Source organism: Octodon degus, unplaced genomic scaffold (assembly GCF_000260255.1).
Source record: "Octodon degus isolate 3935 unplaced genomic scaffold, OctDeg1.0 scaffold00179, whole genome shotgun sequence".
In the NCBI taxonomy this organism is placed as follows: Eukaryota; Metazoa; Chordata; class Mammalia; order Rodentia; family Octodontidae; genus Octodon; species Octodon degus.
The window spans coordinates 4,799,539-4,811,026 of record NW_004524755.1 but is presented as its reverse complement, the minus strand read 5'-3'; the positions used below and the strand labels follow the sequence as shown (position 1 = coordinate 4,811,026).

The window sequence follows — 11,488 nt, the reverse complement described above, 5'->3', positions numbered from 1 at the left end:
TGTAAAAAATAAATCAGTAATGTCAGCCCCTGTGCGTGAACTAAATCACATTGGGGCAGTTCTTGGCTCTGCTGAATGCCCACCAGCAGCTCTCATTTCCAGGCCCACTGAGTGCCAGGCACAGTCAAATGCTCATGAGCAAACATGAACTTACATCACCACACAGTTGGTGTGTAGGGTGGTCAACCCACCCCAGTTGCCTGCGTCAGAACTGATCTTACAGCCAAAATGTCCTGCCTTTCCAGAACCAACTCAGACAAGGATAAAGCAGCCGACAGCTTCCGGTTAGCCTGTCGTGTTGCAGGCACAGAAGGGGAAACTCGGGATGTGTGCATGCCTGGTACCCTACGGCGGGCGAGACCAAGCCTCGCCAAGCCTGGATCTCCGTCTCGGCCGTTTCCTGCAAGCGCGCTCTCTGTCTGCTCGGTCAGGGCTGCTTTCCTTGCCATATTACTGGAATCTCCTTCGCAGATATGAGTGCTTCAGCCCACATTTTCTGAACCTGTGATGGTCATCTCAGGAGTGCACCTGTCAGTGCATTTGTGTATGTCAGACAGCGAGGAGTGAGTGGAGGTAATGGGCATGGAAGCGTAAAGCCCTAACACTTATTCTAAAGAACATTCCGTCTGTCGTCAAAGCACAAGTCCTTTGTCCCTTTACTCATTCACGAGTTTGATGGGTGTATCGCGAGGTCCTGCTGCGTGTCAGAGACAGAAAGAAGGCCAAATCGTGGGTCATGAGATGCTTGCGGTAGGGTGTATGGGATCAGCCAGAGGGCACTGGGAGAGCCAAATGGATCTTCTTGAATGCTGCAAGTTTAGATTTTGCTTGTTTGTTTTTGGCCCCAGCTGCTTCCCCTGATCCAAAGGGCTCCTATTATCCAAGCAGGTGTCATCTTTTCAGGAACAAATTCCACCACTACTGGATGCTGAACTAGCTACTAAGACCTCCCCCATGTCACCTTAGATTGTGTATTCACTACCTGCGATTTGTTCTCTTTGCTTATTCTCTGCTTTTGCCAGCCTTTCTCAATGCCATGTAAATGTCAGAAAATAGGATAATCGAAAGGTTTAACTTATTCTCTGTCTTACTCACAGCTGTGTTCTCAGGGCTCAGAACAACGCTAGGCTCACAGAAGCAACTGCAAGTACATGCCAAATGAGTAAGGCAGATGAATTTAGCATTTTGGGCCCCAAAAGGGGCGAATGAGGTCCTGTGGACAAGCAGAGGTTGGAGACTGCTCTATCTCAATTCAGGCTTCATTTTCTTTCTTGGTTATAAAACTCTATGTTCTCAGAAAATTGATACAGAAATCATAAAAAGGAAAATATGGGTCAGACTTGCTGTAATCACTAATACTATTTTGCTGCATATTGTCTTCCAGGTTTCCTTTGATTGATGCTCATAAATATTTGTTTTGAACAAAAGGAAGTCACTCTTTTGATAGCTCTATACTTTTCTTGTGTGTGTTTGCTTGCAGTATGATTTCTTACACTCTCACTTTAATAATCATTTTGGTCATAACACATATACTATGATTTGTCTAGCCAAATCTATACTGATGGATATTTATTTATTTATGTACTTTTATGTATTTAGTACATGGTCTACATGGTCTTACTACACAGATCAGACTTGTAGTGATCCTCCTGTTTTCAGCATCCCGAGTGCTGGGATTACAGGTATGCACCACCACGCCCAGTCTCAATTGCCTTCTCAGCATGCCCCAAGGGTGGGGCTTGCACAGCATACAGAGGATTGAACCCTGGTCCCTGCATCTGCCTAAGCATTTGCTTTAATCCACTGTGCTATCTGGTTAGCCCTTTGGATTCTTAAACTTTTCCCTTTTTTTTGCTATGATGAGCAACATGGCATTGGACAGCTTCAAAGATAGATGACTTTTGGCCTGTGGACCCACCTGGTATCGTTAGGTGCAGTAAAAGTTTGAGTTTGAGATCTCCTACTTTTCTTTGGAAGGGTTTTCTCATTAGTAACCAGAGGACATGAAGGGTACGTGCCTCATGGGGCCATCTTGCAAAGCACACAACACACGCAGGTAAAGCACATGAGGTGCTGGAAATGCTAAGACCTTCTCTATGATCATTCCATGCAAATAAGCTAGAACTTGTTTTCTGATTTACTTTAAAAACAAACAAAAACTAGAAGGCTGGGAAGGAGGCTGCAGAGGAAGTGAAGTGGGAGAAATAAAGTTGGCTTTTCCCTTTACATTATGGAAGTCTTAGCTCTAGACCACATCAGCCAGATGCTTCCAAAACACTAAACTCCTATTAACCATGACTCACACTCCCCAGATGGCAGCCTGGTCATGGTTATGTTCTGCATCATCACAGAAACAGTTGTCCCCTGGTATCCAGGGGAGAAGAGTTCCAGGATGCCTGGTAGAAGCCGTGATGCCCAGATGTTCATATCCCTGACACCAAGGGGGACAGAATTTGCATGTAACATATGCACATCCTCGCCTCTACCTTAAGTAATTTTTGAGTTACTTTACAATACCTAACACATAGTAAATGCTATGTGAATGCTGTTAATACAGTATTGTTTAGAGAATAGTTACCTGTTGAGTTCAGATTCAACCATCATAGGCCTGCTACATGGCACAGGTCAGGACCAGTGTAATGCTTGCTTTTCCTGTATTTGCAGGCCCTGGTTGCTTGAATCTGTGAATGCAGAACCTATGGGTGTGGATCCACAAATCTATGGTTCTATCAACAGCCGACTGACCTGGGCAGTGTTAACAGTGTGGGCTGAGAAATTAGGAGGCCAGAGAGCCTTTTAATAAGATGAGGAAGTCAAGGATGGGAGTTTGCCTGGTCAGACCAGAAGTTCAACTTTCAGTACATACAGATATCTGGTGCGTTATCTGGGAAGAAATGGTCAGGTTGTAGATGACTCTAGTGGTAATGGTGGCGAGTACCTGAGGTCTTGGCAACGGTGATCACCTGACAGTAAGAGGTGACTTCTGCTTCCCTTTGTAGAAGAAGTTCTAAGCCTGCCCCAAAGAGCAGCTTGCTTCCAACAGGTGCTACTGACTGATGCTTTGTTTAATCCATACATTTTTATTTTCAGTGAACAACCATACCAAGCTTGGGGGCACAGAAGCAGTGCCAGAGTCACATACATACAGCATCATGCTCTTCTGGGTCGTGTCTGACATGTAGAGACATCAAAAAAGAGTATTTTACAAAATGCATAATTTATGCTTTTATAAATACTTCAAGGGAGGAAAAAATGGAACACGTACAGCAACATTGCGGAATGGATAGTTTTAATTTTGTAGCCTATCTTGTCAGCCTGACCTAGCCGATACACATATGTATATATATGTTTTTATGTGTTTTCATAATTATAACCCAAGAATAGGTTTGGAGTATATCTAAATCATTTTAAACTCTCACAAAATTTGTGCTCCTCACCATCACAATCATCCTGATTTTGTCCCTTATGTTTTTTCAAAATTCCACATAAAGAACATTTGAAAGGTCGTAATCAAGTGCTCAGGGCCTCAGTATACTTACTGATGAGAAGATCTTTATTGATATATTTTGCTTCTGGTTAATTAAAAACTAGTGACCTCAGCAGTCTACAGTATAGAGAGGTACGAGGGCTGTGAGGGCCCAGTCATTTATGTATTGGGAGTTTCCTGTTGAGCTTCTTTCTAGTGGAAAGGAGTCAGTTGATCTAAAATGGAGAAAGTTCTTAACTCCAGTCCACTTAATTACCAAACACTTCACTGCTGTAGATACAGCACGTTTCCTAGCACACTGCAGAATAGAGTTAACAGTCTCTGGACACGCTGAACAGCTGTCTGTTTCCTTGGGTCCCGGGCTTCAAGTGCAGAGCTCACCCACGCCAAAAGGCAGCCCACTGGAGACCCAAGCAGCCAAACCTCCAAATATGCGGTAATGCTTCTATGAAGACATGTTCAGTGTGATCCTAGGCTTCACCATGTCATTCACTACAGTGACATTTCCTTGGAAATTGCACTAGTGCACAATGAAACAGGATGAGTGTCATGTGATAGTCTACAAAGGAAATCATATACTTGACTTCTTAAAGGTACAGAAATTTGCATTTGTCATAAACATCATAAGCAAGTCAGTCATCCCTAAGCCATGCCTGAGCTTTCCTTGATTCCAAGTTTACAGCTCAGATATCTTTCAATAAACAAAAGACAGATACAAGTGACCTCGGATGATCACAGAAAGACACACAGGACTCAAGGATGCAACCAACTATAGGTCTTCATTTTTCTTCTTATATTCATTGGATGGTGGGTCTGCAACAGCTACAGCTTGCCACTGTGGGTATTTCTTACATGTCCCCCGTGCTGGTCTTTAGCTCCAGGTCCTGGAGGAAAGCTTCGTTGTTCTTGGGACAGTTGGTGTGACAGGTGCAGGTGCCAATGACCATGAGTGGTTTCCTGAGAGTCTGCCCCGACGGGCACTGGAACTCCACATGGATGGTTTTGGTGGTGTGGGGCGTGCAGCACCGGCCATCGCTGCAGACCCCACAGAACCGGGGCCTGTAAGCGAGCAGGCTGGTGCAGTTCTCGTACTGCAGGTGCATGGGCTGGAGCGACTTCTTGGTGCGCAGACACTTTTTTCCTCTCTGAGGCAAAAGAAAAGAAGCAAGGCATGGGATGGCTATCATTTCTCTGAGCTACTGTTTTATGGGTATGGAACAACTTGCTAGTTACCTTCCTAATAGCTACCAGTTTTACTTATTTGCTAAAAGAACATTAATTTTGTTGGACTATGTGATCAGTAATGAGAGTTCCTTCCCTGGAATATCTAAGAGCTTGGAATGGCCTTGTGACAAATTTGTGGCCAATGATAACATAAACTAAAAAGAATCTGGGAAATCCTTTGCCTCTTGGACAGGTACAATTCTTTATTGTTTCCTGTATTTCTTTTTCTTTCTGCCTGGAATGTGAACACAGTGGCTGGTTGTGTTCCATCATCTCTTGACCTTAACAGCATGAAAAGGCATGCACATATATGATAACAAAACCTACCCTTATGAAACTACTGTAACAAGTTTTGTTTTTGCCAAATATATCTTTAGGTATTACAAAGAGAAAGAAAATAAATCTAGAAGGAAAAGCTGTCCAACTTTATAGATCAGAAAACATTAAATATTTGAATTTGTCTGATGAAAAATCCTCTAATATTATACGATGACCTCAGGAAATTATAAGATAATGGGATTTAAGGTTCTTTTCTATGAAAGTGGAGAATTTACTGAAAAGACAATGGGGACCCTGGACCCTGATGATTCCGCACAGGACTGCTGACTTCTCCCTGTGCTGCGGTTCTCCACTCCTCACGTTCCAAGGTAGTGTGCAGCTGGTGCTGAGCCTCCTGCCTCAGAGGCCCCAGGCCCCGGTGTGTGCCACAGCCACCTGCGGTCTGTCGCGACACAGTTTGCTAGGTCTTGCATTCCATTTCTTGTACTCAGCATTCATGATGTGCACTCTTACAAGCACTGAGATGCTGCGGCAGGGTCTGCACCCTGAGACCTACTGTCTTGGGTTCAAGAGTCTCTTGGAAGTATGAAAACCAATCATGCCAGGACTTCCCTATAAATTCCAAATGTATTTCTAGAACCTTTATGATATATGCACACTATACATGAACAGCTAAATATACACCTCCAAATATTAAGTGGGATGCAGCTCACAAGAAAGAAATATCAATTTCGTGAAAAGCAGCCATAGAACAGGCCCTATTTTACAGATATAAGATGCAAAAATCTTAGTAAAGAATTTACTATGCCCTCGAAAATATTTCAGAAGTGTTTTTTTTTTTTCTCCGAATGCCTTCAAGGCATGACTGGCTGGCTTGTGTTGTGGGGATCGAACCACAGCAACCTGAGCCTGACTGCTTTGTGGAAGCAGCCACTTAAAGAACTGAGCTAAGAGGCAGGCCCCCTCAAAAATATTTCAAAGCTTCTTGTTTCCTCCTTTTTGGTGTGTTCAATGTTTTAATATTTAGTTTACATTCTTGTAAACCTGGAGAAAAAGGCAGAAGCCAGCAACAGACGTGTGTGTGTGTGTGTGTGTGTGACTGCTTGTGTGGGTGAACCTGAACAGCTATGTTACACACGGTTCCTTGCTGAGGGAAGGTGCATCTTCTAGGCTTAGTTTCAGAGGAAAGGTGTTTTTAAGCATTCTTTCTGAGTTGGTAGAAGAAACCTAGAGTTAAGATGGACCAAAAGAAATCCTAGAGCCAGGTAGCCATAGGCATACCAATACAACCTCTAGGATTTTTACCAAAAAATGCCATTTGTCACTTTGAGAAATGACAACTAATGTTAATAGTGTACTTAGTCACTCTACCTGATCCTCAGGGTAACTTCAAGGTAGACGCTTTTAATGACCCCATTGTAGGAGGCGAGAACCCAGGCTGAGAGGTATAGAAAGCTGCCAGGGCCACCCAGCTAATTCATGCTGATGCGCAGGACCTGAGGCAAGTTGTGTGGCTCCAGGGTTGTCCCTTTAAGTGCAGCAATGGTGGCACTTCCATAGCTGAGAGACTGGTAAGTCTCAAATCCCTCGGGTAGGGCTCTGTTTGGGCCCTGGGTTTGCACAAAGGTCCGTGTAATGGCTCAGTGTGGTGGTCCCATTTGTCTGATGCCAGTGAGGCTGGAGACACCACCAGGCAGCAGTCACAGCTTCTAATCTGCTCACCTGACACAGAGTTCACACACTCAGTTGACAGGATGCCAGCAAAGAGAAAGTCACGCACCGTTTTATCTGGCTTATGTTATTTTATGCTGGTGAATGTATTAAAGCTATTAAAAATAATAACAGTCACTCCCAGGTGCCCATTCGTGTATTTATCAGCAGCTATTCATCTCATAGCAGGTTGGGTGCTGGGAACCGTGGGGTGAGGGAGGCAGACACAGCCCTGATCCTGCTACCTCACACTGTGAGCACATAAGGAACCATAGCCTGAAACCCCTCTCTAAATTCAGCTGCATCAGTTGGCAACTTGAAGCCAACGTTCTCCAGGAGTGAATGGGATTTGCCAGCCATTTTTGACTAGGGTAAAGTATTTTGGTTGCCTGGCCCCACCCTCCTTCCTGTGGATCTGCTGCGAGCTGTGTGTATTTACACACAGTACATTAAAAAGGAAAACCTGAAGGTTCTAGATCTGGATTCCAGATCTCTTTGCCCTTTCTCTGGAGCGAACACTTGGCCAGCACTAAGCTCTGAATCACCTGGGATCATGGGGACCTCAGAGGGATGGGCTCCAAGGAGGCCAGGCCACTACCTTCCCCGGTTGGCTTCCCCAGTGTCCTACCTTCTCCACGGGCTGCTCAGGCTCTGGTTCACAGGGCCGCACCATGCACAGCCTGGTCTGCTTTACCATGTCACACTCGCGGTTCCTGTTGGTGACCCGGCTGGACAGGCCCATGCCGCAGCTCCTGGAGCACGCGCTCCACTCCGTGGTCTGCTCGATGCAATTGATACTGGAGTCTGACACTTCGACCCCCACTGTGGCTTCTGGCCTGTAGGCTGTGGGAGCAGAAGGGAGTGCTCTGGGGAAAGTGTGGGACCCACAGGTGGCTGCTCAGCCAACAAGAGCAAGTGAATCTCATTCAGCTCCGAGCTCACTGAGCCCCTGAGTGCCACGGGCACAGAATCGGGTTTATTTATTAACACCAAACAAGAAATACAAGGCGGACACATGGTTACATTTAAAACCATCTTTGTGTGGATGACAGTGCATGTGACCTTAAGACAACTCGCCATTAAGCTCCGTGGCTTGAGAACACAGAACAGTGTACCACCACCAGCTGCTCCATGAGCTGCAGGGTTTCCCGCATGTGATTCTGGCAGTGCTGGGGTTGCACCCAGCACCCTTGAGCATGCTGAGCAGACTCTACCAAGGGGCTACATCCTCAGCCCTCTCAGCGTGGGGCTCTGTGCATAAGAAAGACCACGATAAAATTTTAATTTTTATGTATAAGAACTGGCCAAGTCAAGCTAGTCATGAAAGTAGTATTTTGTTTCCAGTTGGTACAACTTGTCACACACACACACACACACGCACACGCGCACTTGGGCCCTGTTTGCAAAATGTTCTGCCTCGACACTTCATATGCGTGGCTTTGGGATATCTCTTCTACGTGGCAGTTTTCCTATCTGTAAGGCATGGCTGATAATTTCTGACCTCAGAAAGACTGAAATTTGGGATGCTCCCAGTATAAATAATTGGCTGAAAATGGTATGTAAAGTATTTTCTACAGACTTTTGAGATTCCCCTCAAACTGTGCTATTGATAAGATAGTGCAGAAAGAATAACAAGTCTGGAAGTGTCCCTTAAGCCTGCCCATGGCATCTGGGAAGATAACACTTCTGTATGACACCTGTCCAGGGACAAGTTGCAGGTCCTGAGACAGCAGAGAGATTGCAAAGTTTGGAGGACAAAGGGGATGATTTTGACTTCTGCTTTTGTGGCGCTAATAACAGGCATTTGGGACGGATGGACCAAAATGAGAGGAAAAAAAAAAAAAGGACAAAGAGGGCGCTAAGTCTGTCAGATTCTCCAGGATAAATTGGGTGCTTGCTTTAGCGACACAGCTCGGACTTTAGGGCATCTGGCATCCACCCTTGCGCGGCCGAAAAAGAGGCGGACTGCTCAGCCCGGCCCAGAGGCGCACTGGCCTCGAGCTGCCTCCCCGCCGACCGCTGCCTGTGCTGCTCACCTGGAAGGGCCAGGCTGCCCAGGCCCCCGTCCTCAGGGGGGCCACAGGTCCACTTCTCACAGCATTCTCCTGGCACTGCCACCTTCCTGGGAGCCGGGCACTCGGGCCCCGGCAGCAGCACGTCCAGCTGGCAGCGGGGCACGCAGCCAATCTGCCCGTCTCGGCAGGCGCAGTGGTACTGGCAGTTGGGCTCGAACTTCTCCCCGCTGCGGTAAATGACCCCATCGAATACGCAGTTGTCTCCTTCTAGTACTGAACATGAGGGAGGGGAAGAGGCAAGAGGCGGGGGAAGAAGAGCACAAACCCAGGGGAGCTGTGTGAGAACTGGAGGGTGTATCCCAAAGCGAGGTCCTCAGTCCGGGCCGAGCACCTCGGAGGGCAAGAGACATCCTCCCAGAACAGGAAGGGGCCCCAGGAGCATCCAGCTCGCCAAGAGCACCTCGCCCCTTTGCAGGAGGAAAGAGGCACAGTGCGGAGCCCACACTGCAGGGCAAATAAGCAGGCTCACTGGTGGCTTCTAGAATGTCCTCTATTGCCTTCTTTTGAGATGCTCCCTCAAACTTTTCCATTTGTAAGATGAAAGGAATATCAACTGTGGAGAGACACTACTGGGGCCAAGGACAGTCATTCTGCAAGACCCACCTTAGGTTTTCCTGCGGGGGTAGTTTAGACTTTAAAAATAAAAGTGCAATTCATGCTTTCCAAATAAGTTAGCTGGGAAGCCTGGGACCAGGGAGGGTTTCTTGGCACTGAAGTGCAGTACATCACGGAGAGTCTGCCATCCAGGGGGTGGCGGGGCAGCCTCCACCGCAGTGACCTGCCTCGTGGGAAATCCATCTCGAACTGATCATGTTTCAGGAGTCCGGACTGGCCGGCTGCTGAGAGCCCAGACAGGGGTTACATAGTCCCCCCAAGAGGTTAGGCGCTGCACCAGCTCACAGTGGATCATTATAGGTGTGAAAATAAGCCTGCTGTGCCCAGGGGGCCGGGACTGTAAGGCATGAGTAACCCCAGCTGTCGTCACCCCTAAGTGTCCCCTAGAAGTGTCCAAAGGATATGATGTCGCTCGCCCCCCACGCTGCCTCCCTCCCGTCTATTAGACTCCTCTCGAGGGAGGCCAGCGACGGGAGCTTCTCTTCTCCTGCAACAGGTTTCTTCTCAGGCTTCTCAGGTGCCCGCGGACCACGCGTGACCCCGACTCAGCGCCCCCTAACCCGGCGGATCACGACGCGCTTAGGTCCCTCTGGGTGATGAGGAGGAGAGGAGCAAGCAGCGAGGGAAGCCGCGGGCCCTTACCCATGCACACTCCGGTCTGATTGCTGGGGTCCGCGCTGCGGTCGCAGTGGAGCCCGCCGCTGGGGTCGCAGGGTGCCAGCTCCGAGCAGCTCTCACCGCGCTGGCGGGCGCACACGGGGCAGCAGGCGCAGCCGTCCAGCACGGCGCGCACCCCCGGGGCGCAGGACGGCGGAGGCTCAGGGCACTGGCGCGGGCACGGCGAGGGGCAGCGCGCGGTAGCTGAGACCTGGGCGAGGGCGGAGAAGCGGAGGGGACCTTTTACCCGGGCCCCCCGCGCCAGGACCTGGACTCCGGGCATCGCCGGGCGCGCCACCTACCTGGCCCAGGAGGCGCAGGGTCAGGACCGCCAGACAGAGGCACCGCCGCTGCAGAAGGAGCCTCATGCTCTGCGCGCCCCGCATGCTCAGCCTTTTCTCGCGCCTCGGGACAGCGGGCGTCGCGGGCTGCGCTCGGCGCCGTGCCGCCAGGTCCCGGCCAGGGGGGCGGCGGCAGCCGCTCAGGTTTTATGGGGCGCGCCGGGCCCGCGCGGTTGGCTGCGCTGAGAGGAGGGCGGGCGGGCCGGGGCGCCGCCGCGTTGCCATGGCGATTGGCCCAGCTCCGCGGCGGGCGCGGCAGAGCTGTGGGTGGCGACGGCTGTTCCCACGGCGCGGAGCGGCGGGTGCGGCCGCCGGCCGGGCGAGAGCGTAGGAGGAGACGCCCGCGTCCCCCCGGAAGCTGCCCCCGCTTCCCCAGGAGTGGCCGCCGCTCCCTAGCCCGCCCTGCGCGGGGTCCGAGCCAGAGCTGGGCCGTCGCGGAGGATCGGCCGGGCCGGGTTACCGCGGAGCTCGGCGCCGCTGGGGCGCGTGAATGGGAGGAAGGGAGGGAAGGCGCCCCTGCTTGGGGCGGGGCGCGCTCTGGGCCCAAGCGAGGTTAGTTTGACTCGAACCATCCAGTTTCACAGGCTGGAGCCTCGAATATCACAGGTTCGATAGGAACCAAGGAAAACCTAATAAAATACAGATAAAAGAAAGAAAAAGTTCTTTTTCTCCAGCTTCCAGAGCGCGGCTGCAGCCCAGAGGCAAACGTGCAGCTGCGGAGTCCGGAGCCGCCCAGAGCTTAGGAAATGAACCAAACCGGGGAGAAAGCTGAAGGTGGATCAAGTACCTCTCCACCGCCATCCGCTTTCCAAGAGCAGCTGCTGTAACAAGCTTGTCTCCTCTCCAGAGAGCTCAGGCTTCCTGCTCTGGAGATGACATTGCTTGCTTCCTCCCCCTACCCCACTCCTGGAAAACCAGTGCCCAGCTCCTCCGAGGGTAGCAGCCGTGGGAGGACATTTTATCAGAAACACTGTACAGGCCTGCGAAGTAACTCAAGACTTGGAAAAGAAGCAGCTAAGCTCCCTGCTCCTGGTAATTCGGAACGAGACAGAGCTGTGGTCAAGCCTGTGTCAGACATGGGCTGGTCACTCTGCGTGTTG

General features: G+C 49.8%; 1 protein-coding gene across 1 annotated transcript; it reads right to left on the bottom strand.

Annotated features, from left to right (window-relative positions):
- Positions 1-3,059: 3,059 nt before the first annotated feature.
- Nov (nephroblastoma overexpressed) lies at positions 3,060-10,552 on the bottom strand. The gene is made up of 5 exons (XM_004643612.2): positions 10,350-10,552; positions 10,033-10,258; positions 8,737-8,988; positions 7,329-7,543; positions 3,060-4,632 (listed from the first exon to the last, which is right to left on the bottom strand). The coding sequence occupies exons 1-5, from the start codon at positions 10,431-10,433 to the stop codon at positions 4,336-4,338; spliced, it is 1,074 nt and encodes a 357-aa protein (XP_004643669.2). The 5' UTR covers positions 10,434-10,552; the 3' UTR covers positions 3,060-4,335.
- Between the last annotated feature and the right edge of the window lie 936 nt (positions 10,553-11,488).